The sequence below is a fragment of the Cryptomeria japonica genome, chromosome 1 (assembly GCF_030272615.1).
Source record: "Cryptomeria japonica chromosome 1, Sugi_1.0, whole genome shotgun sequence".
Taxonomy (NCBI): domain Eukaryota; kingdom Viridiplantae; phylum Streptophyta; class Pinopsida; order Cupressales; family Cupressaceae; genus Cryptomeria; species Cryptomeria japonica.
Genome location: NC_081405.1, coordinates 120,935,669 through 120,962,551, shown reverse-complemented (window position 1 = coordinate 120,962,551; position 26,883 = coordinate 120,935,669). Strand labels below are relative to the sequence as shown.

At 37.0% G+C, this 26,883-nt stretch overlaps 1 protein-coding gene across 7 annotated transcripts in view; it reads right to left on the bottom strand.

Moving 5' to 3' along the window:
• Positions 1 to 1,417: 1,417 nt before the first annotated feature.
• The window catches only part of LOC131026809 (CRM-domain containing factor CFM3, chloroplastic/mitochondrial), a 43,706-nt gene continuing 18,240 nt past the window's right edge, over positions 1,418 to 26,883 (bottom strand). For 2 of the 7 annotated variants that reach the window (XM_057956788.2, XM_059213119.1), the window contains one exon: positions 1,418 to 2,389. In XM_057956788.2, coding sequence (XP_057812771.2) covers positions 2,162 to 2,389 — 228 coding nt within the window. In that variant the 3' untranslated portion in view covers positions 1,418 to 2,161. Of the gene's footprint in view, positions 2,390 to 3,959; positions 4,009 to 4,095; positions 4,939 to 7,686; positions 7,750 to 26,883 lie in introns of those variants that run through there. The other 5 variants (XM_059213155.1, XM_059213178.1, XM_059213130.1 and 2 more) reach the window with 5 other exon arrangements.

Genomic DNA, 26,883 nt, shown 5'->3' with positions numbered 1-26,883 from the left:
GCCCCCCCGACGGAAAACTTGGAAAACTCGCTGTGTAATAATTTCGCATATTCGCCAAATAGCAGAATTGGCTGGGGATCTTTCATAATGCAAGAGGCTCATATATTGTTTGACAAAATGCCAAAACAAATTGTGTTCTCTTGGAATGGGACATTTGGACTTTAATTTACTCTAAATGGTGTTCTTGACAAGTCTTTAAATAATGTACTCTAAGTGGTGTTCTTGACAAGGCCTTAAGCTTTTTCTAAAGGAGTCTTCAACAAATTATGTTCTTGTGAAATGCCAATGTGGTTGCACATGCACAAATTTGTCTTGTAGATAAAATTTTGGAAGTTTTTAAGCAAATGAAATTGACAAGGGTGAAGCCAAACTTGTATTCCTTTGTTGAATGCCAATATTGAAGCTTCGAAGCAAGGTCTGTATATCCAACCACAATTAGTTGAAACAGGTCCTTAGCTTAAAGTGGTAGTGACTATTGTGATAGAGCATTTAATAGAAGGCACACAAATTGTTTGATAAGATGTCTAAGGCTCTCAGAAAGATGTGCCCTCTTGGACTGCAAAAATAGCTGGTTTTGCAAAACAATGGACTTATTGATATAGGTTTAGGTTTTTCAAGCAATTGCAATTAGGTGTGAACCCAATCTCATCAACCTGCATCCTCCCAGCAAGTGATAATTCAGGAATGCTGGAACAAGATATGTAAATCTATAGAACATAATTATAAAATCAAAGATCCTTGGAAAAATCATTACTCATGGATTTCAATCTGATGTTAATATGGTGAAGATCCTCTCAAGTTTCAACCATGGATGAAAATGTGGAGGCATGCAAAAGGCAAACAAGTTGTTTGCTTCAATGATTTGCAGTCAAATGAAATGCAATCGGTGCTGGATAGGTAGAAAATGGAGTTTTTCTAATAAAGTGCAGAGATATTTCAAGAAAATACAATTTGCAGCTGTAGAGCCCAACTTAATTTCCTTTGCTAGCATCCTCCCAAAAATTTGAAGTATGAGAAACATGCAAAATTTAGCATGACAAATCCTTTGTTAAAAAACCTTCATAAAAGTAGCAGGTGTCCTTGTAATAAAATTGGTACGAGGAATATAAACTTTAATTTCTTATCTATGGTTCTTGTATGGACTGAAGTTTACTCTCAAAGCTGCTCCATTTAAATTTTTATCATTCTTTTTTTCATTTTGTCCAGTTCTAGCATCGTTACTGATAAAATTGATGACATGTGCCATAACAAAATATAGTGTGATGGTATGTTTGGTTCCAAGACATTTGAGTGTTTGAAAGGAACGTAATTGTCATCAATGAAAAGAATAGTGAAATAGATCATTGCTATTTAACATTTAACCAAATGTTCAAGTCAGACAGTGGATTTGAACCTTCTTTGGTACTGAACCATAAGATGTTAAATTTACTTACGATTGTTTGCATTCAAAAAATGGGCCAACTGACAAGTCCTACCTCCAACAGTAACAATATCAATCCTTTGTACACAATAACCTTGTAAGTAGCAACTAGGATGGTCTATGTGATGGCCGCAAATCTTGAAAGAAGATAGCATGGACTCAGTTAGTATCTCAAGGCTACCTCAAGTATGGACTCTATTCCAAGGAATCATTTCCATTTTTTGATGCCATAAAAACCATTTATCTGAGTTGGGACCTAAATTGTGCATTAACAATGCATGAAAATCACAAATGCCCTCAAAAATCATAAACACCCATGACCACAAAACCATATATATTAACTAAGATAATACTACATAAGTCTTAAACAAAAAACCTATTCCTTGAGGTTTAAAGCAATCAGAACCACCAAAACTCTCCTACATAGATAACGCAAAGAGAATGGAAATGTAACAAAGTCTGGAAGGGGGTCGAGGCAAATTATGTGAGCCCCAGGCCACCTCAAGAAAACAATATGGTAATGAACTCTCTTGTGAGCTTCAATAAGAAAATGATCAATATTGTGGAGAACTCCTTCACTATCATTGCAAGCTTTGATTCGTTGTGGATAGCAGGAGCAAAAATGAATTATCACCACCTTATGAAAGGGGTGATAAAAAAATCATTTCAATCTGTTACTTTGGGAAATGGATACACCTTCAAGGATATTTCTCAAATTGAACTGAAAAAGACTTGCCAATATCATTGTATTCTTAAAGATTTCCTAGCCATTTCCAATGCCCCATCCATTGTCTTGTTGCCACCAATAAATCCACTACTGTGGACAAACACACAACCATCAATGCCAGCTACCTCTGTAAGCTCATCATCTCTAAGTCCTCGCCATCCTAATGGCAGGGGTTTTCGACTATCAAATTGACCTGGTGCAACTGCAACAGCCTGCACCCTCCAAGCCAAACTTCTATCATCCTGCAATGTAAAATAAACAGGTAACAATTTTGCAAATACTCAGTAATAACAGCTAAAAGCTGCCACTTGTTTGAACCATAATAAATTTGAAAAATGAAATGCCAAAAAGAATGGATTATCATCAAGAACACAAATGGCAGCCCAATAAGTAAAAATTTTAAGAGATAATCCATTCAACTTAATTTCACATCCAAAACAAACCATTTTATCACAAATCTTGTGGCTGAGGGATAGGTTGAATTGAGATTTTGCATACCAGTGATCAACTTGTTGATATTTTTTCTAAGGCAATTTCAAAAGAAAAATTGAAAATGTTGAAGGCAAACGATGGGCATTTCCACATTAAGCATCAAGGGGAAGACTGAAGGCATTAATGCTTAAAAATGCAACACGATACCCAATGTGCCAGGTGTTAAAAATGTTTTTTTTAATTGCTTTTTAACCTTTTGACAAATGTTTGTAAACAGATTGACATTTGTCTTTTATAGAAATTTTTCCTTCTCCACATTGTTGCATGAACTTTCCTGTGATAGCAGCATTTCAGAGTTCAGACATTAAAACATTGCAACAGACATTCTCAAAAAAGAAAACTTTTTGGAGCTGCCAGCATTATAATTTTTCTATCCTGCCTGCTGTTTTGTTCAGACCAATGGATGATATTTCTCCTATGTTGGCTGGGCTGGCTGTGTCAGGTCTGATGTCTTTTCTGAGGCAATATCTCAGGTGATTATATTCAATAGCCCGCTGTATATTCTAACCCAGCCATAAATATCTATGTACAGAATTTAATAATTGATTGGTACAGTTTTTGGTCTAGCAAACTCAGTAGCTATTTGCATGAATTTTTAAGTTAAAAAACCCTTTTAAACTCTTCTAGTTTATATGCATCGAATTAAATCTGATAAGATGCATTAGAATTGTTTAATGTTTGTTATTGGCCCTCTCTTCCAATGCCAACAATACTTGAAATAATTTTTCAGTTCAAAAACCCTTTAAAACTCTTCTAGTTTATATGAATTGAATTAAATCTGATCAGATGCATTAGAATTGTTTAATGTTTGTTACCAGTCCTCTCTTCCAATGCCAATAATACTTATATTGAAAATATATCTCACAAGTTCCTATCTTAAAAGATTTGGCTTTTTATTAGCCATTAAAATAGCTTGAGATTGTCTACATTCTGGAAAGAAAACAAAGCGATATGGTACATGAAGTTGAAGAAATAAGATAGTCATTTTTTCCAGACTGTTCAAGATATCACATGGGATTTTTTTCTGTTTTGAATCTCTGAATTATGTAATCAAGTCAATCAGGCATTTCCAGGAACAAGAAAAAGGACCCCGATTGGCTCATGAGGCCATACCTGATATAAGACATACTTAAGTAATGGATCCACATTCAATTCCTGCTCAAGCTGAAAAATATGCTCTTTCCACTGTGAAAATAAAAAATTAAATCACCAGGACAAGCATATAGATCCGAGAACAAAAAAAAAAGTATTTTTAATAAAATGATAGCTTCAACACCTAATAAAATTACTCACTGGACAATATCTCTTTGGTAACATTATCTCTCCACTTGGATCCAGGTAACCAAGATTTGGCATAATGGTGCAACATCTGAAATAAGAGAACAAATACTTAGCCCTTAAAAATATGCATTTTCTTTAACGTTGATTAAGTTGCATGGAGCTTTCTTCTGTTTTTTTATCTTTTTCTGTTTGTTACAAAATGTTATTAACTTCAGCAACAACTTACAAACTATGTTAGCAGATTCATAGGCCAAGCCACCGGATTTGGGATCCAGTTCAGTGCAGCACAGATCTGAAAGAAATATTTATTATAATATAACTAGGCAGGTTTGATTGGATAATCTTCTTTCTTTAAATTTGAGAAGTTTGAGAGGAGGGGAAGAGGAGTCAAAATTCAGATAAGGAAGTCAAAGGTTAAAAATAGAGGTAGTTCCAGCATTAAGCGATTCCAGTGAGTCAATCAACTTGAATTGGTGAGCAATTGTCTCTGGACGCTGCCTCTGTCTCTGCTACAGATAAAGAATGCCACTTTGATCTATTTTTTCATTGCTGAAGTGTGGCTCACGAAATAAATTATCAGTAGATCAGCAAATATCTATATAGGGCGCTCCTCCCTATATATTTATAATATTAATAACTTATCAGTAGTGGATCAGCTGAAAACTAAGCTGTCGCCAGGCTTATCACCTTCACACTAATGGCATCATTGGGTAAATACAATTCCTGTGGATCATAAATATGAGAAACACTTTATAGCATAGACAAATGTGTAGTGATGATACCTTTTTCAATCTCTGTTTTCAATTTACTCACCAGATCAAGGCTCCTGACAAAAAAAATAGCATTTGGTCTCAAGAAAGCTATTGAATATCTAAAATATACATTATGAGACTCACCAAGGACTCAGCCAGATTTGCAAGTCTGAATCCAAGGCAATCCCAAAAAGTCCCTGTGCCCAAATCAGACTTGTCAAGTCCAGGTAAGGCATTCATGACTCTTGTGCCTGGACTCAGCATTCCTGCAGGGCAGTGGCGGAAAAAAATATCATTTTCTATCCTTATTTACCACTAATTGATGTGTATCAAAATGAGGAAAAAAGCTAATCATTAGATGAGAACACTTTAGCAAGTTTCACGCAAAGAAATCACCTCAAGGATGTTGAAATAATAGCTAGTTCGGATTAAAATTTAAATGTTGTCAAATGGCAATCATATTGTAAACAACTATTCTCCTTATTGTAATTGGGCTAGGACCCAAACATAACGTGTACTCTTAATGTGAACCCCAAATGGGCGGTAAAGGCAAACAAGCAATAACGTCTTAATAAGTCAAGACCTATTTGAGCGGTCTATATAATATTATTATGAAATTAATAAGGAAGCCGACTTGAAACTTGACACCTCAAGTCAAGTATATAAGCAAGTCATTTGCATGGCATTATATACAATCACATCATGCGAATTACATCAATTAAGTCAGCGAACTTGTAATGAGCCTCACGTCAGCGAAATTGTTGTCTCAAGCTTATTCATCTTCTTGAAGGTCAGCGCTCATCTCTCTCCATTGGCTGGTCTGATATACATGTTGCCAAGTCTGCAAGAGTTATCTTAAGTCTGAGACAGACTTCTGGAAGGCCAGCGATCTTCCCCATGCAAGCAAATTCCTTCTACATATCAGTGCATCACATCTCCAAGACAGCAAGGCAGATTTGATACATCTTGGTCAAACGAATTGATTGAAGACTGTTTTGGCAGCAAACTGATCTGATGTTGGAGATAAGTTTCATGTCTTGTAATTGCCTTCATATTTGACATAATATAATTGGATTTTAAGGCTGGGTTTTTCACCTCCAAGAGGGAGGTTTTCCCAGGGTATTGCTGTGTTGTGTTTATGTGCATTGTGTTTTTCATTACATTTTCAGTTTACATTGAATTCTGTTATATCTGATTGGTAAAATTAACAAAGGACTCGAATTACCACAATCAAGTTCTTCAATGATGTAAAATCTAATGATTCTACTAGCAAGGCAAGTTAGTTAGTGGGCAATTTAGTCAGCAGCAAAAAATAACTCACACATGCTGGTCACAATTTGAAACCTTGCGTCGGCCAATCATAGTGAATGAAACACCACCATTTGAGGGCCTTTGTTTTGCAAGCATAGAGATTCGCGAATGCTCAGAGAAAGGTTCAACACCATGTACAACCCAAGGAGAGCCCAAATGGAAGTAACAATTACTCTGATTACACTAATTCCTCTAGTATCATTTTTGTAAAGCCTCAAACTGATCGTAAACTGTCTCCAAAGAAAGAGCAGAAATCTAGGCAAAATGAGTGCAAGATTCTACAGCAAGATGACAAAGAAAAGAAAAGCAAAGAATGACACTTCACAAGAAAAGAAGAAAAAATAGGGAGATTACCTACTTCACCACTAGCCAAGCTCAAGAAAGGTACAGGAGAGTGTGGGTAAACAAGGTAAAGAGTCCATCTTCTGTTGCATTTGCAAGAAGAAAGAGCATGTTGCACAAGAATATAGGATTCTTGTTCCTTGCACTAGTTTTCAAAGAACCATTGTAGAATGATGTACAAAGCAAACGCCACTAAGGAGCATATGTTCCATAGCAAGAATGAGAAAAGAAGCAGCCACTCACCAAAACAAAGGGAAAAGAAAGGTCAAGACACGCTCAAAGGAAGTAACAAACAAGTAGATTTCAGTACATGTAAAACTAACAACTACTTTTCTCATGCAACCCTTGAGTGTGTTATGATGGCAAGTGTTGGAAGCTTCATCCAAGTTTCACCCAAAAAAGGCAAAGGCAAGAGTACAGCCACATGGGGAAGAGAAGCACACCAAAACACCAAGTCTAAGAAAAAACAGCTCTTACGTAGGTCAACACCAGCATTGAATGGTAAGGGTACATCAGTTGATACTTACTTGATTTACATAGGAGAAAAGGGTGAGTTGCTTTTATTTTTATAAGCATATAATTAGCACTTCAAACTTTTTTATTGCATTGAGCTGTGTTCAAATTTTTAACTCCATTTGTAGAGCAAGCAAGCAACATGATGACTTCCTAAGGTTGAGATGGCTAAACAAGTATACTAGGTAAACGAGAAAGGACAAGCAAGAAGAAAACTTATGAGTGAAATGGATAAATTTCAGCCTTTTTCTTTCTTGCAACATTGTTGGTAAATGGTCACATGCACTTGTTGTTTGAAAGCAAGGAAGGGTAAGTGTGATGATACTTGCATGAGGGTATAAGTCTTCCAACAGTTCTATTCCACTTGAATGGGCAAGTATGGATAGAACAAAGAAAAATTAGAAATTATGTAACTTGGGAAACAGTATCATATATTGTTTGGGATTGGCTGTTGTAAGCATTATACTTCTTTGGTTAACTATGGGGCAGCACTATAAATATTTTTGGTTGTCATAAGTGTACATATTTCAATTCCATGACAATGAAAATATTATAGCATGTGACTTCTTTCACTTCTTGTATGATATGGCAAGGAGAGGAAACTAATACCACTTGAATGAGAAGAAGGAGAAGCATCTTGCTCATCATAGCTGATCATAGTGCACCCAAGACCATGACAGTGGCAGGTTTTCATTATTGTATTATACACAAACACTTCTCACAGCAGTAGCAAGTGCATATTTGTAGATGAAGACTCTTTTGCAATTCATTGTAATATTGTAAGTCATATTCCTATAAATTGATAAAATAAGGAATCCATAATATCTTTCATAACATTGTAATATTACCTTCAATAGCATGGACGATCACACATACCAGCATAGTCACATTGTATGTACACAGTAACGACACTGCAAACCAAAAGTATAAATGGAATTCAATTACACAGGCATAAAACAGGAATAAAAGGCAAATTAATAGATGTTAAAATACTCATAAAAACAAGGAAAAATAAACTACAAATGTTAGTTCATAACTTCATGCTAAATAGAGTGCACAAAACAAGAAACGAAGTCCAAACACTTAAATTATAATTCTCATTAAGTTCTGACCAAGGGTACATGGGGATGTATCCCCAAGGTCTTTTGTCCGTGTCCCCACATTCGGGAACGTCTAGGGGATGGGGGACAGCTTAGAGACGTTTCGCAGCCATCCCCAAAAATTTTCAGAACTTCGAGGGCGTTTCCAAAACAGGGGGGTGGCTTGGGGACAAAGTGAGGATGGCTGGCCATCCCTAGGACACATTGTGAACACCTGAAATATCCCCGTACCGGGAACGGCCAGCTGTCCCCTTTTCCAATGCTCAAAAAACATTTTAAATGATGTTTGTAGTCTCCACACCCCTCTAACCCTAACATGACTAAGCATAACACTCCATGACTAGCATTTGCCTTCATTTTTACATTAAAAAAATTGCAGCCAAGTTAGAAAGATAAAGCAGCAAGGTTTGAAGGTGCTGTTGGAAAAACCAGCATTAATTAGAGGCAGCCATCATACTTTCCATCACTATGTTAGATGCCACCCTACCTCCCTTGCTACAAATACCACTGTACCTAGTATGGCTACGAGTACAGTACAGCACTGGTACGGGGTGACTACCATACCTGCCCATGCCTAAAAATTTGTTTATCTCCAGCCACGCCTGATTCGGCATGTAATTTTTTTTGTCCTGAAACTTAAGTTAACTTCTGTAAAATCTGATATTATTGAAAAAAACCTGCTTTTTTTGGTTATAAACTTATAAAACCCCTAGCTGGAACGATTTCACACAGCATTCACATATTTTTGTGGGTGTTTTGCTACAGCTCAACATAAGGAAGAAGTAGCTTGAATCACCATATGTAAAGAAGAAGAAGTAGCTTGAATCACCATATGTAAAGAATGCTTTTTATTTTATTCTTTGTCATAATTTAGGGCGACTATGTAAGAAAAATCCAAAATATGTCTATAATTTAAGTCTGTTAAAAATATGGCTTCTATAAAATATACATTATAAAGAGAGACTTCTATTTTCTAGTTTCATAATGAATATTTATAAGTTGAAACTTTTTCAAAAATCTAGTATAAATATTTAAAATATATTAAATAAAAATCATTTTAAATTTAGAGACAATAATTAAAAATAAAATAATACTATATTAAATATAGATAGATTATTTATTATAACAAATTTAAAAATATTAAAATATAAATGTATTTAAAACACTACAATGTATTCAATCAAAATAAAAAAGCTATTTATTAGTATTCTAAATTTAATATACAATATTTTATTGTTAAAAACAAAAAATAAAATAAAAAAAACCTACATAAATCATAAGTTGAAATTTAACAGATAATAAATTAAATTTTAATTTAAAAACCTAAATCAAAGAAGAATATATGTGTATTTGTTTTTTATGAATGGTGTAACCTGTCGTATCTATATGAGGGGTATTGAAAACTGGTCGTATCCATATCCATATCCATGCAACTTTACAAAATATCCTAAATTCATAAGCATCCATTACATAGCTTATTTCACATTAATTCCAGATATGATTGCTTGATGGGAATCAAATAATTACTAGTCTTATAATTCTTGATAGAATGGCGTGTTAATTAAATAAATAAATAATAGCTTCCTAATTGATTTATAATAAATAAATAGTAAATACAATCCTGTTGCATACTAATCACTTTTATAAATATAAAAGATAGTAGTCTTTCCTATGTATTACAAGCAGAATCATACTTGATCAATTGATGCCAACAATTGGATTGATATCCACCTTCTATATCTTCCACGGTGGGATGAACACTCACCACCTTTATTACCATCACAACCCTTAACAAAGACTGCATCAGTTCAGTCACTGCCTTAAAACATTTCACTAAGTCAGCTGTTTTGTAAATAGCTCCATATTATCCTAGATGGCCTCTGAACATCATTAATGTTGTCGCCTAGGAAGAATATTTCAGTGTTGGCCTCTAATCATTATTCATGCTAGCACCTAGGAATAATAATTCTAAGTTGGCCTCCTAAATGATATTTATGTTGTTGCCTGGGATTATTATAATTGAGGCCACAACCTATTTTGTATACAATGTCTTATGGAGAGGGCTTGAAATTCCTCCCTTCCCGAGATTGTTTGTCCACAAGCAATTTCAAATTGGGAAGATCAAAGATTTTCATTCCTTCCCAAGTAGCATCTTCCATTGGCAGGCCCTTCCATCTAACCAAATACTCAAGAATAGTCTTATTCCTTAACTTCTTTTCTCGCATATCAAGAATGGTTTTAGGTTCCAAAATCAATTTTCCTTCATCATCAAGTGGGGGTAATTTTGCACATGGTGTGATGTGTTGTCCTAGTACCTTTTTCAGGCAAGACACGTGGAAGACATTATGAATTTTGCTACTCATAAGCAACCTCACCGATCCTCCTTATCATCTTGTAAGGTACATAGAATCTTGGTGTCAATTTCTTGGCTTCGCTTACTTTGATTGATGATTGCTTATAGGTTGCAATCTTAGGAAGACTAAGTCTCTGACTTCGAATGTCCTTTCAATTCTTCTTCGATCAACATATATCTTTTGTTGATTTTGTGCTTAGTGCAAATTATCTTTAAGTGTATTCATGATGTCTACATTTTGTTGCACTAAGTCCCTAGCTCCTTGTTAATGGGGAAATGTGGCACTTTCGTCAGCAAAGAATAGAATACACAAAGTCTATCCTATTCTCTCTTGGACAAGAGAACTTTGTATGCCTTTTGACTATCCAAACAAAGTAACCTCAAGGTTTCTAATGTCAAGTCATGACTAAGCTCGAGATAACTCAGGGCTGATGTGATTTGTTGGAAATCTCAAGGGGACTTATGCATCCGACAAGCTCGTTTGCATCTAGTGTGGCTATATGATGATGCTTCACTTCTCAAACTGATTGAAATAAATGGCAAAAATGTAGGGTTTAGAGAACCTAGGGACAATGATAGTAATGGTTGGTGTTGTGGATAGAGAGACTTCACACAAAACTAGCTCCTACTTAGCTAGAGATAAACTCACAACTCCACAAAAACAATCCAAACTCCAAAGGGAAATAAAAGGATTTTCAGACCATGAACATACACTAAGTACCCAATTCTCGCGCAACTTAGATGAACATTCACAATTGAACTAACAACAATAGAGGGGCTCAAACTAACCATGCACAGAGACCTACAGTCAGCAAACCTCTAATGGTATGAACGTGAAATCTATCACATATCCTCACACTTTACCACCATTAAAATCATTGAACCTTAATTAACTTGATGAAAAGAAACCATGCAAATAGGTGAAGGCAAATGGCAAAGCACCATGATTCAATGCTTTATTCACTTGATTCAATTGCCATTACAACAATTTCTACCCAGCAATTCCTACTCTACTCCTAATTCTACTTCTAATATCTACTACCTACCTCTATTTTCTGAAATTCTAACCCTTTACAATGAGAGAAGCACTGGCCTTTTATACATTTTACATTCTAAATCAATGGTTGGGATTCAATCCACTCAATGGCCCAAATTTGACTCCTAGAAACCCTAACAGTTTTTGGTTAATGGTCTCAACAACCATCAACCACCTTTTCAGCTACTTTCAATTGCCTTCGATTAATCCCACTAGAAGACAAAAGTTCGTAGGGCTCGAGACACAAAGAGACAAACTTGGTATCTGGAAGAACAACTAACTTTTGGCCCCCTGATCTGAATTATTTTGCTAATTTAAGGGACAATACCTAAAGAAGAATTGGTGGTATTGTAATCACATAATACGTCATGTGAAAGCTTCATTTCATTCAATATATTAATATATGTAAAATCCATACAATTTTGGGCAAACTCGTGAAAGAGTTGTATGCTCTTGAATCTATCCAATTTGGTCAAACTCCTGGTGGAGATGTATGCCCGAGTCCATACAAGTTAAGGAAACTCATGAAGGAGTTGTATGCCTGTGGACTTCATGAGAGCTGAATTGGCTAACTCGACAAACGAGATGTATATCATAGCTTGACAAACTCATCCTAAGAGTTGTATGCCTATACCTTTGTCTATTGGATTCGAATTGAGCTTATTTATAAGCTTTCAAAGAAGCTGAAGAGCCACTACATTTATGTCCTCGTCTGAAGTCGAAGAGACAATACAATATTGAAATTTTTTTACATTTGAATGAGGACAAAAATTGATTAAATATTAAAATATTTTATTTAATTGAACACCTTGACTTATTTTTTATCATTCCTCCCCTCTTGAAAGGCAATGGGCCCCATTGCCCAATCATCTTCCAAATAAAATTCTGCCATGCAACTTGAAAGTGTGTATGTCGAGACGAGAGTTTCTATGGAGAAACCCTACAATTGTAGATAGAACAAAAATTTTGAGCTTTATTCCATACTAACAAAACAAATTTCACACCCAAACTGGATGTTTGTATCTATGCTGATGTTTGTGAAGTCTGTGCAAGATGTTGAAAGAGAGTTTGTTGGTGAAAGACCAAGTGTCAAGCACCAACCAATTCCCCCAATGGAGCCTCTTGTGGAAATTGAAATGCTCAAAAGAAGAAATTGTTGAGTGTAAAAAGGACAATGAGACACCCAAGAAGTAGCTGATTCCTGAAGGAAGTTATTCGCCGGAATTGAAATGCTCGAAATGGAAGAGGAAATGGAGCTGGAGGTTTAAGGAAAGTGATGGAGGAAGGTGAAAAAATTGCAAGAGGGAGCGAATTCTACACTACAGCCATAGCTCTTTTCCCACAGCTCCCTTTCTGGCGCTTCGACTTCCATCAAAAAGTTGTCATTGAATTGCTAGGGTCCTGCCAATTCTGCTTCCACCCGAACCACGTAGCCACCTCCATCGAATATATTCCCATACAAAAGATGAAATGTCGAAGGAAATGGTTGAAAAGAGTTTGTAGATCCATCATCCATGTATTCACTCGTGCAGGCTTGAGCAGAACCAAGTATGATTGTCGAACACCATTTGGCGAGGGGGCGTGCAAGCTTGTTATCATTTTGGAGAGTGGCTATGAGTTTTGCGTTGGTGAGACTAGCGTTGACCTTCGATAAGGAAATAAACCTCCAACAGGGGAAAAACTTTCTTATAGATGCAACTCGAAAGGACCGAAATAGGCTCTGATATCATTGATCTGAATTATTTTGCTAATTCAAGGGACAATACCTAAAGAAGAATTAGTGGTATTGTAAACACATAATACGTCATCTGAAAGCTTCATTTCATTCAATATATATGTAAAATCCATACAATTTTGGGCAAACTCGTGAAAGAGCTGTATGCCCTTGAATCTATCCAATTTGGGCAAACTCGTGGTGGAGATGTATGCCTGAGTCCATACAAGTTAGGCAAACTCGTGAAGGAGTTGTATGCCTGTGGACTTCATGAGAGCTGAATTGGCTAACTCGACAGATGCGATGTATATCACAGCTTGACAAACTCGTACTAAGAGTTGTATGCTTATAACTTTGTCTATTGGATTCGAATTGAGCTTATTTATAAGCTTTCAAAGAAGTTGGACAGCCACTACATTTATGTCCTCATCCGAAGTCGAAGAGACAATACAATATTCAATAGTTATTACATTTGAATGAGGACAAAAATTGATTAAATATTAAAATATTTTATTTAATTGAACACCTTGACTTATTTCTGATCACCCCCCCTCTTGAATTGCATTGAATTGGGCCCAAAAGTAGTCATTTTACAATAAAATACTTGTCATTACAATAGATCCAAATTCTTGTCATTTCCAGCTGTTCTTTTTTTGTTTTTGCATGTCTCCTATAGCATTCTTATGTCTGCCATTGCCTTCCCGTGTTCTAGAAATGGCATCACCTTAGCCTTCTACACTGTGGTAGTGATCTTTACTCATCCAACCCCTCATACTTTGTCTCTGTAGCATGCTTTGTCTCTGTAGCATGCTCATTGACCTCTCCAGAGTTTTGACCCTAGCCTTATCTTCTTTTATCTTGGGAATCCCCCTGGCACACTTAGGGAATGCCATCTAAATTGCATGGACCCTTGGTTCCTCCGAACAATCCCCTCTTCTTGGCTCCTCTGGTGGTCACCTTACTCTGTGTGGATAAACAAGTTCAAGGATCAATCACTATTTCATTTAGTCATTCATTCACTACCATCACATTCATTGGTGATTTGCCCTTGCAACACTTTAGCCCTATTGAACACCATTTTAAATCATGTCCCATGAACTGGGACCTAGGAAGGTCGCTTTGGGACTGAGGGGAAAATGATCAAGGAAGAGCCAAGGATCAAACTTGGCACAAGGAAATCCTTCAAGAATAAGGCCAAATCAGATTTCCCATGTCAGTATCGAATTTCAGACTTAACTCAAGCTTCGGGGAAAAACTCGGTGAAAATAATGGGGCCAAGAAGACATTCATGATTAACATTTGTTCCAAATCTCAGTGCAAACACCGAACTTTGTGATGAAAGGGGCAAATTCGGTCCTAACTTCAGCATTAAGACACCCTTTTAGATTAATGTCAATTCCTTGTTTCAGTGCTGTCCCCAAATTTTGGATTGAAAGGAGAAAAATCAGACCTACTTTGGGGTTAGGAAGGCTTTTGGGAATAAGCCTTAATCAGCTTTAGCATGCATGTACCAAACTTGGAGGTAAGGGTGAAAATCCAGGTTAAAGTTCGGCACTAGGAAGAAGTTTGGGATTAAAGGCTTATTCTAACTTTGCATGCTAATACCGAACTTAAAGGTGCTGGGATTTTCCTATTTGAGGCTCATTAATACTGAATTTTCAACTTGATACACTTGCTTGTTCTTAGAATGCCTTGCCTTGGGCTGCACATGAAATGGCATGGAGTTGCCAGCTTGGATCTTAGCCTTATCCCTAGTTCACCCTTGTTATTAATCCATTCCCATTGGTCTCAAGCATATGGATCTGATATTGCTCTACACTGTTCACCATTCTCTTTGCCTGCAACCTTGTTGTAAATGTTTATGACCTGAATCCTATTGTTTGTGACTGCAAAATCTGATCTAAGAAGCAAACTCGGTCTCAAACTCAGTGTTAGGACACATTTTGGGAATAAGTCAATTCCTGATTGGTATGCAACCACCGAACTTTAGGCCTTGGGTCAGAACGTCAGTCAAAACTTAGGGGTTATGAACAGTTTTGGGATCAAGGTCTAATCCCACCTTTAATGCTACCACTGAAATTTGATCCATGAAAATTGATCATGGCAGCATTTCTCGAAGTTCCCAAAGTTTTCCAATCATCGAGTTTGGGGAGATCATGAGCAAAATTGGCACTAGGACAGGCCTTTGGATTGGGCCTTGTTCCCACCTAGAGTGCAAACACCGAATTTTCAAGTCAAACTCCAAAATTTAATCTCAAGTCCAAATTTGGCCAAATTTGGCCATTGAAGACCCTTCTCCCTCCTCCTCTTCATTTTACTTGGTTCCTCTCATGCTCAAACCTCACCCGATGCTCCATACACCAAGCTTCCTTGCCCCTAGGATGTACTTCAAATTCAGGCCTATGGGCTTGGATTCCCAATGCACTTGTGCATTTCTCAGCTCTCTCTCTCTCTCCCTCATGCTAGCAAGGCAAAAAGAAAGAAGAGGGGGTCCCTGTCGGAGACAGGGTGTGTGTGCACAGCACAACACTCCTGACAGTCAACATTCAATGAAAATTAAATCTCCAAATGAGGTTGCCTCATACCTATACAAGGCTTTGAAAGGACTCGTTCCTATTGACCAATGATCAATAGTGTTATAGCAATACTTCTCAAGGTGTAACCATTTGATTCATGCATTTTGCTGTCCAGTAGTTTTTTAGATATCCCTAAAGGCATTTATTGACAATTTCAATCTGTCCATCAGTTTGTGGATGGTAACTTGTACTTGGGGTGAGTTCAGTCCCTGCTAGTCTGAAAAGTTCTTTGCCAAAACAAAGGAATCTACTATCTCGATCACTAATAATGTTTCTAGGTAAACCATGCAATTTGAAAATTTCTTTGAAAAAAACATTGGCCACTTGAGGGACTCTATAGTCAGTAGATATTGCAATGAAATATGCATACTTATTCAAACAGTCCACTACAATGTATATACAATCTTTCCCTTGTACCTTCAGACGTCTTGTAATGAAGTCCATTGAAATACTTTCCTGTTTCTAATTAGGTATAGGTAGGGATTGAAGTAATCCTGCAAGAAATGTATGTTCTTTAATCCTCTAACACGCCATGCACTCTCTAATGTGTTTTAGGACATGTCCCTTGAGGCCTTTCCAAGAGAATCTCTCTTTGTAAGTTTTGCTATACCCTTAATTCCCTACTAAAGGCATGTCATGATAGGCTTTCATAATTTTCCCCTTCATCTTCGATCTTGGAGTGATATATATTCTATTCTTCTAGAGAATGAGTTCATCTCATACTTGGTACCTTTCATCTTGTAGCTTTCCTTCTAATATGTCATTTGTTAATGTGTCCTTGGCATATTCCACAATCATGGAATTTTTCCATCGAGTGGAGACAACCATCTTGGAGCATAGATGGGGTCTCCGTGATAGGGCATCGGCTACAACATTATTCTTCCCTTTCATGTACTTGATGTCAAAGTCATAGGCTTGTAGTTTGCTCACCCATTTTTTTTCTGTCATTTAAATCCTTTTGGTTTAGGAAGAATCTCAGGCTATTATGGTCGATTTTTACAATGAATCTCCCACAAACTAGGTATTGTCCAAATTTTGCTACAGCATGCATGATTGCTAGCATTTCCTTATCATAAATGGAATAGTTCCATTCGGATCCTTTTAGTTTTCTACTTTCAAAGTCTACAAGATGCTTGTTTTGCATTAATAATGCTCCAAAACCTTCTCCAGAAGCATCATATTGTACCTCAAATGGTAATGAGAAGTCGGAAATTGCCAAAATTGGACAAGAGCTCGCTATTTCCTTAAGCTTTTTGAAGGCTTGTTGATCCTCAATGTTCCATGAGAATGCACCTTTCTGCACCTTTCTTGGCTAAGTCTGTTAGTGGGGCTTGTTGAGCCTCGATGTTCCATGAGAATGCACTTTTCTTGGCTAAGTCTGTTAGTGGGGTGGTTAGCTTTGAGAAGCCTTTCACGAATCTTTTGTAGTAGCTGCCAAGTCCCAAAAATCCTCTTAGATGTGTTAACCTACTCGGTCTTGGCCAATCCCTTATGGTTTTAATCTTTTCTTCATCAACATTGACTCTTTGAGCACTAATTTTGTGCCCCAAATATAAAATTTCCTTCAATCCAAATTCACATTTGGACATTTTGGCAAATAATGATTGTTGTTCAAGTATCCCCACCACTTCATCTAGGTGCCTTAGGTGTTCCTCCCAAGTTTTAATATAAATCAGAATGTCGTCAAAGAATACCAAGAGGAATTTTCTTAGTTGTTTGCTAAATAGATGATTCATGCAAGATTGAAAGGTTGCAAGGGCATTGGTTAGTCTGAAAGGCAAGACAAGGAACTCAAAGTGCCCAAAATTACATTTAAAAGTTGCCTTGTGGACATCCTCCTTCCTAACCCTAATTTGGTGGTATCCTGAACGTAGGTCAATTTTTGAAAAGTACACTACTTCATGAAGCTTATCAATTAGTTGATCTAACCTAGGAATGGGGTAATGGTTCTTAATAGTCTTTTTATTGAGAGCCCTATAATCAATTCATATCCTCATGGTACCATCTTTCTTTTTACTAATACTACGGAAGATGTAAAGGGGCTAGAGCTAGGCTGGATATGTCCCATTTTCGAATAATTCCCTTATGGTTTTCTCAATTTCTTCTTCATATTTTCTTAGATGTCGATAGGGTGTAGTGATAACGGGCTTTGCCCCTTCTTCAAGTTCAATAGTGTGTTTACCCCTTCTTCAATATCAATAGTGTGTTTGAAACCTCTTTTTGGTGGAAGTCTGGGAGGAATGTCTCCAAAATCTTTCTCGTGTTTTTTCGAGATATGCTGGATATCTACATCTAGAGTTTTTCCTTTGATTGAAAATTTGGCAAAAATCATACATTGGGCAGCCCATTCTATTTGACCATGTCTAAGGCTCTCTCCATTCTTTTGGATGATACTAACCTTGGCATCCCATCCGATAACCATTGTAAGGTCACCTCTTTGTCATTGTGTTGAAAACAAAGCTGCATCTTTTTTTAGTCTTGGTAATATCTCCCTAAGGAGTGCAACCATTCGATGCCTAATACTAGTTCAGTATTACCCATGTTCACCACATAGAAGTCCTCTTCGATTTGATGTCTTCCCAAAGTGATAATCAGTTGTTCAATTTTTTGTGTGCATGGGGTAGTATACCCATTTGCCATGACCACCTTGAATCCTTCAAAGTCTTCAATTTCTAATTTCATCCTTGTCACGAATCCTTCATTAATGAAGTTGTGGGTGGCAATGTTGTCTACTAGGACCATCACTTTTTGTCCTTTCAGAACACTATGAATTCTAAATGGGTGATATTTAGGTGCCCCTGAAAGGGTGGCTAATGTACCACTTGTAATTTCTTCATCTTGTTTCCTTTTCTTCCTTTGTGTTTCATATGCTTCTTCATCATCCAAAATTGCTTCTAAATTGTTTATGTGTGTCCCCTTTTTCCTCCAAACACCCATTTCACCTTACACTGAAAACATAATCTTTCTTCCAAAGCTCTTCTTGGTCATCTCTTGAATTGAAGAGTTGAGGAGGAAATGTTTTTTGATGCCCATCTTTCTTATAGAAGGGTTGGTTATGCATGTTTGGGGTTGAATTCTTCGTATAGGGTTACTCTTTTGATTATGTGACTTCTAAACTTACTGTTGATGGATAGCTTCGGTCGATATCCTTCAGGGCCGACATAGATAACTAGTTGCCTAATTGGCCTATCGGCCTTAGACCATTTCGTAATATCGTTGAATATTAAATGGTTAAGTAAGCAAACACAATTTGCATATATCAATAATGTAATCATTCTTTAATGTGCCGACTTCGTATAAATCCTGCCAACCTTTAAGAGATGTGTTAAGATAACCGATGCATAATTATATTATAACTAATCTCAATTCATGAGACGTGTTGATTAGGAACCAACCCTTGAAGGAGTTGTGTTGGTTGAAGGCACATCTGATCAGGTATATATGAAGTTTTGTATCCCTCTCTCAAAGACATTGAATGATACACACATATAACAGTTCGTTGATATTCTACAAACATTCATTTCTTCAGCAGTTCGTTGATATTCTACAGCAGATAGAAGACTATCTACAGCAGGTTGAGCATCAACTAAGGAATTCCGATTCTTTATTGCAGATCGTATATTCCCTATAAGAGATCGTATATTCTCTATATTAAATAGTTGTCATACATATATAGCTTCAAGAGTGAAGCAAATTCTTTGTAAAGTCTCTTGACATAATTGAGATAATAAAGACATATTTCATTGCTGGGTTTTTTACCTTCAAGAGGAAGGTTTTCCCGGGATAATATCTGTGCATTTGTGTGAATTATTGTGTTATCTAATCTGATCATAAAACTTAACACTTACTACTTTTTGAATTGCATCTTAAAGTTATGTAGGGTCAAGAGGGCTTACCAAACTATTGATTGATTCTTTTAACCCGTCAATATATAGGTATGTAATTCTACTTTCAGAAACTCCTAGTACCATCAATGAATTTTTTGGGAATTTTATTACATAAACCTCTACGGTTCCTCCTTGTTTTAATTGTGTAAGTTCTTTAAGTATCAAATCCTTTCATGAGCCTTTGTGTGAATTCATTGTAGGTTGTTATGTCTTGGTGCCCTTTGGTAATAATGCAATGATGCCACCAATCATGGGCAAATTCCAAATGTAAAAAGGCGAATTTGATAACATCCTCCTCCATCGTGGGAATATGGGAGAAATAAGTGTCCATCTTTTAACCCACAAATCTGTTGTGACTTTTCCCGATCCATCAAAGTTGGGGAGAGTCGTTTTACTCACTCTTTGTCATAAATTTTTGTTAGGTTGTCTTCTTTCCTTTCTAGGGGCATTTCGTGTTCTAGCATCACAATATTTCCCTAAATATAATATTTCTCCTAATTTCAGGGTCCAACCTTGAGTAGGCTTCAGCATTTTCATCAATGTTATTAATTGGTGGATTGTTTTCTTCTTCTTCCATTGTCGATTCTTCCCTAGGTAAGAATTAAGGTATCGTTAACCTAGGTATTGATCCTAATGGTGATATTTTGTTATTTTCCGAGTGATTGGAGTTTACATCCCTCCCATTTGTATGGTTGGGGCTAAGGGCATTGATTGTCTTATTCATGTTTTGTAAGGTTTGCAGGAGTACTTGAGTTGTCCTCTCGTTTTGTTCCATGAAGGCCTGAGTTGTGCTCTCCTTGTGTCCATGAAGGCTCTCAACTCATCCCCTAATTGTTCACCCATTTTATTGTTTTGAGTAGGGTTATTATTTACTGCTCCTTCTTTCTCTCTCTAATGCCCTTTTAGCTCTTTGGCTTGATTACATCAACTACTTTTCTTGATCCTCAAGTTTGTGGGATTGAGACTCTGATACCAATTTCAATGTCCCCTTTTCGGGTTATACCTGATTTTTGCCAAAAATAACAATTTCAACAATACACTTTATTTAGAAATAGTATTCTATGAATAAATTACATAACTGCAGTTAAACTTAGAGAGAATTGTAATTAATTAACACCAAGCATTATGATCATAAATAATCCCTATTGAAAATAAAATAACCTCAATTCATATGGATCCTTTTCAAAGCATGATAGGGCATCCAGAGACCGTCCTCAACCAAGCCCAAGGGCACAGAGTGAGCCTTCAATTCATTTGGCCCCTTGGCCCACATGTAATCCAAATTGGGGTGTGGTACTTGATGAGAGAACCAGCCCTACTGTGTCTCCCTACCAAACATTTCAGATTGATTCAAGGTATGATTGCCTGATGGGACTCAGATAATTACTAGTCTTATAATTCTGGATAGATTAGCAAGCTAATTAAATAAATAAATTATAACTTCCTAACAGATTCATAATAATTAACTAATAAATAGTAAATACAATCATGCTGCATACCAATCACTTTTATAAATATTAGACTGCTGTATTTCCTCTGTACTATAATCAGAATCAGACTTGATCAATTAATGCCATCAATTGGATTGGTATCCCCCTTTTATATCTTCCATGGTAGGATGAATAGTCACCGCCTTTATTACCATAATAACGCTTAACAAAGGGTGCATCACTTCAGTCGCTCCCTGAAAATATTTCACTGAGACAGCTCTTTTGTAAATAGCTCCATTTTATCCTAGTCCACCTCTAAACATCATTCATGCTGTTGCCCAGGAAGAACAATTGTGTCGGCCTCTAATCATTATTCATGCTAGCACCTAGGATTTTTCTTAAGTTGGCCTCCTAAATGATATTTATGCTGTAACCTGAGATTATTATAACTGAGGCTGGGACCTATTTTGTGTACAATGTCTTGTGGCAGGGGCACGACAGGAGTATTACTATTTTTCAATTTTATATCATATGCACATTGACATATATTATGGAAGCAATTAAATATTACTTTGTTCAACCCTCATGTGAACTCTATTGTTGTGTCTTAAGGATTCTATAATGTATATGTCAATATGATGAATTCTTTATCAACGTTATCATATGAATATTTAAAATTTCCATATATATATATGGCCAATCCCATCCCTGAAATGCATCCACCCGTCTCCACGTCCCCACATCCAAGAAACTTGATGGAACATAGGTTCTGATTCATTACTCATGTTCTCGCTTAATCCCATTTCTTTTTTAATAGATTGGCATATGCTCTATTGCATAGCGAAAGTACAAGAGCGATGTTTCAAGCAAAAGACATTTGTGAGGTGGACTTGTGAAATGGATGAGGACATCTAAGGGGAGTAAAGCCATCTTGTTGGCCATTAGCTGCATAATAATTCTTTGAATAAAGGCAGCGTTTCTGCACACTCTACTGGCCACAAAGAACTAGTGTCTAATATTTACAATATCATACAATATTGACCATTGATAATTTATAACTAAAATATTATTCTAATATACTGCAAATCCACAACTCCATCTTCAACCAGCTTGCGGTGAAATATCCTTTGACAAGCAAACACACACAAAAAATCTACGCTAGATGCAGCAAATACATTTTTATTGATTTTCAGATTTCTGGAAATAAACTGGAAATGAAATAAACAGAACCATAAAGAAATTTGCTGTCTGAAGACATGTTCCACCTTATTACATATTCACAAAAGCACTCACAAAACTTAGTGTCCGCAGATAGCTGTTTGTATCCCTGAAACCTTCATGAAACTTTGAGAACTCGGTGACTTCTGGAAGTCTGAAATGAGTTGCAGACCTAAACCCTGAACTTCATGGCTGATTAAACTACTGCGATCCTCAACAAATGCTGAATGCTGATCCCACACAGTTATACTAACATGCAGACCTTGGGTGGCCGTCCAAGCTGGTTATCATGGGGCTTTCATCCCAGGGCAGGCAAAGAGAAATAATAAAATCAGAATCATCAATAACATAATGTCATTAAATCTTTCTCCAACCTTAAGAAGACAATCAAACCTAAAATCCACACCCACCCTAATTCCTATAATTCAAGCGACTTTCTTAATTAATTCCAGTGATAATACTTTTCCTTAAAAGTATTCATCAATTATGTATTTAGCACCCCTTCCATAAAGCATAAGGAATCTAAAGAAAATGTTTGGATAACGAATTGCAATGGCCCCATCCTCATGACTGAAAATCGGGAGTCACTTAAGTGAACATGGACCCCGCCACCTTATTGAAAACAACCTCCTCTTTATTCACTAAAATCGACTAAGTGTTGGAGGAAAACTTACACTTAGCGAGTTGTTTACTGAGCTACAACAGTGCTAGAGAGGGGACATGACAGTCCTCCCTTCCCAAGATTGCTGATCCACAAGCAATCATAGGTTTGGATGCTGTAGTATCTCCTCACCTTCCCAAAAAGCATTGTCCAATGGTAACCCTTTCCACTTAATTAGATATTCACGAACAGTCTTATTCCTTAACTTCTTTTCCCTCCAATCTGCAATACCCTCGGGTTCAAGAATCAACTTCCCCTCTTCGTCCAATGGTGGCAATTCAGGAGAGGTAACTATCTGCTGCCCCAATGCTTTCTTTAAGCAAGACACATGGAAAATATTATGGATCCTACTGCCGGCTGGTAGTTCAAGTTCATATGCAACTTCTCCAATTTTCCTCAATACCTTGTATGGCCCATAAAACCGTGGTTTCAACATTTCCGCTCCATTGCTTTTCAAAGAAGACTACCTGTAGGGCTGCAAGCGTAGGAAAACCAAGTCTCCTACCTGAAATGTCCTCTCGACTCTATGTCTATCTGCATACATTTTCTGTTGGTTTTGAGCCTGTGAGATGTTGTCCTTTAATGATTTGAGAATGTCTTGGTAACCTTGTATGGTTTCTTTTGCTCAGGGTACTTTGCTATCATCAAAAACTAAATCTATAAATGACAAAGCTTCATACCCATACAACGCCTTAAACGGAGACATCCCAATAGTCATGTGGTAGGTAGTATTGTAACAATACTCACCTAAATGCAACCATTTGACCCAAGCACGTTGCTGTCCTGAAATGTAGTTTCTAAGATAGCCTTCAACCCATTTGTTTACAATTTCGGTCTGCCCATCCGTTTGAGGGTGATAACTAGTACTGGGTGTCAGTTTTGTCCCTGCCAAGCAGAATAACTCCTTCCAAATTATGCAGATAAATCTGCTATCCCTATCATTGACAATGGCTTTAGGGAGACCATGCATTCTGAAGACTTCCCGAAAAAATAAATCAGCAACCTGAGAAGCTGAGTAATCTGTAGCAATGGCGAAGAAATGGGAATATTTTGTCAGTCGATCCACCACTACATAAATGCAATCCTTTCCCTGGACTCATGGAAGTCCTGTGATGAAATCCATAGATATGGTTGTAAAAGACCTACCGGAAAAGTGTGTTCTACCTTATTTTGCTGGCATGTCAAACATTCACGGACATGTTGTAGCACATCATCTTTAAGTCCCTTCCAAGAGGATCTCTCTCTTACCTACCTATAAGTTTTGAAAAACCCATGATGTCCGGCCAAAGGTGAGTCATGTAACGCTTTCATAACTCTCTGCTTTAGTCTAGAAAGTACAAGGTAGATCATGTTTTTGTAATATATTACTTCCCCCACTACGACATACCTATCATCATGTACCTTTCCATCCACTATATCACAAGCAAAGGAGTCTTTAGTGTATTCGGACAGCAGTTGCGATTTCCAATCACAAAAATTTATGAAAGTGAACATAGAGTGGGTCTTCTAGAAAGTGCATCAGCAAGCACATTTTTCTTTCCTTTGATATATTCCACCTCAAAATCATATGCTTGAATCTTACTTACCCACTTCTGTTGACATTCATTGAGATCCTTTTCCTCTAAAAAATACTTTAGATTATTATGATCAGTCCTAACAGTGAATTTTGCACCCACCAAATACTATAGAAACTTCGCTAATGCATGCATGATAGCCAACATCTCTTTGTCATAGGTGGAGTACAATTTCTCTGGATCTCTAAGCTTTCTAATCTCAAACACAATAGGATGTCTTTCATGCATCAGCATTGCTCCAATTCCCTGTCCTGAAGCATCACATTCCACAATGAAAGGCTTCATGAAGTCAAGGAGTGCTAGTACACGACATGTGCTCATGATGTCCTTAAGCTTCTCAAAGATAACCTGAGCCTCTGTAGACCACTGAAAAGCCCCTTTCTTTGTAAGATCAGTCAAGGGAGAAGCTAACTGGGAAAGCCTTGTACAAATCTTTTGTAGTAGCAACATAAGCCCAAGAAGCCTCTCAAATCATAAATGTTCTTAGGAGGTGGCCAATCCAAGATTGCTTGTATCTTCTCCTGATGAACTTTTAACCCTTCAAAACCAATCATGTGTCCTACATAAAGAATCTCTAACATTCCAAACTCACACTTGGAAGCTTTAGCGAACAATGACTGTTGTTCCATGATACTTAGAACACTATCTAAACGCTGCAAAAGTTCTTCCCGAGTTTTACTATATATTAGTATAGCATCAAAAAATACTAATACGAACTTCCTCAACTGCTCATGGAAAACGTGATTCATACAAGATTGAAAAGTTGCTGGTGCATTTGTGAGACCAAAGGGCATAACAAGGAATTCAAAGTGCCCAAAATGACAGCAGAATGTTGTTTTTTGAATGTCTTCTTCCCTCACACTTATTTGATGATAACTTTACCATAAGTCAATTTTGGAAAAGAAAACTAAACCATGCAGCCAGAGAAACGGGACTCGCCCGAAATTGCCCAAACTCGGCGAGTCCGAGTCCGAGTCAGGCCAAACGAGTCCCAGGGGCTCGGACTCGGACTCGGTCGAGTCTGGAGAGTAAACTCGCCAGACTCGCCGAGTTGGCGATTTTGGCCCAAACTCGCCAGACTCGCCGAGTTGGCGATTTTGGCCCAAAATCGCCAAACTCAGCGAGTCCCAAGCCCTGGACTCGGCCGACGTTGGCATAAGTAAAAAGTCAAAAAAAAAATAGTTTGGAAAGTTTTTTTAAATCCGTTTTTTAATGTTAATTGTCTTCTAGCCCTAAAAGTGACTTTCATTTCATTCACTTGCAAAAAAAGGAAGAGTAAAGTGAGTTGGGAAGAAAAACAAGGGTGCATAGAAGAAAAACCAGCAAGGAGGAAGCTCAAGTTTTCTTCAATTTGTCACATTGGAGCTGCATTGTGTTTCAATTTGGTGCATCAAGAGTTGGATAGGAAGAGTTTGCAGCTCATTTCAAGCTTGTTGTAAGAGGTAAGATTGTTTTTTTTAACATTATTTTGTTTCTTATATGCAAAAATTCCATTTTCTATTCATTTATTTTGAAAGTTTTACATTTTCTTGTATGCAAGATCTTTTGTATGTTTGTAATTTGTATGTAGCATGTAGTATGTAGTTGTACTATGTAGGGTTGTATGTAGGGTTTGTAAATTTTTTTTTTTAAATTGTAGGGTTTGACAAACCCTACAATTTTTTTTTAAAAAAATTTACAAACCCTACTTTAGTTTTTTTGAATGTATATATTAATTTTATTTTGTATTTGTAATGTTTTATTGCAGCAAACTTCACTTTATTATTTGCCTCAACTTCAATTTTCACAAAACTATCCTAAAATGTCTACTTCAGCTTCTAGACCCCCCATGAGAAAGGACCCTGCTTGGAAATATCATGAGGATTTTCCAGGGCAAGGAAAGGGGCAAACAAAATGTATGTTTTGCAAAACAATATTCCATGGAGGTATATATAGGCTGAAATACCATATTGCTGGTGTGCGTGGACATGATGCCGAACCATGCCTAAAAGCAGTCTCTGAAGCCGTACGTGATTGTTATGTAATGGTTGAGGAGATTAAAAGAAAAAAGAAACAAAAGGAGGATCGAGCGGCCATTGGGAGAGAGACAGTTTTAGGAAGAGGGACACAGTTAGGTTGTGTTGGAGGCCCTTCTTCCTTACCTCCATATCGTCCCACTCAGTTTGCTACTGCTGGTGCTTTCGTTTCTGCTTCTGCTTCTATAAGTGGCAGTGCCACCGCCAATTCTCATGCTCCTACCACTAGTAGTTGTAGTGGGAATGTCACCATTGGACCTAGGATTCGTAAATCTAGGTTGGATTCCTTCTTTGTGCCTCGCACTACTCCTGGGTCCCAACCGTCGCTTGAGGGCATGGGTTGGAACAAGGAGGTCCATGATGCTGCTAAAATGGCAATTGGCAGGTTTTGGAGCTACAGCTATATTCCATTCTTTGTAGCCAAGTGAATGTTTTACTAACTTTTATGTTTGATAACTTTGATTGTTTTAATTTTTATAAA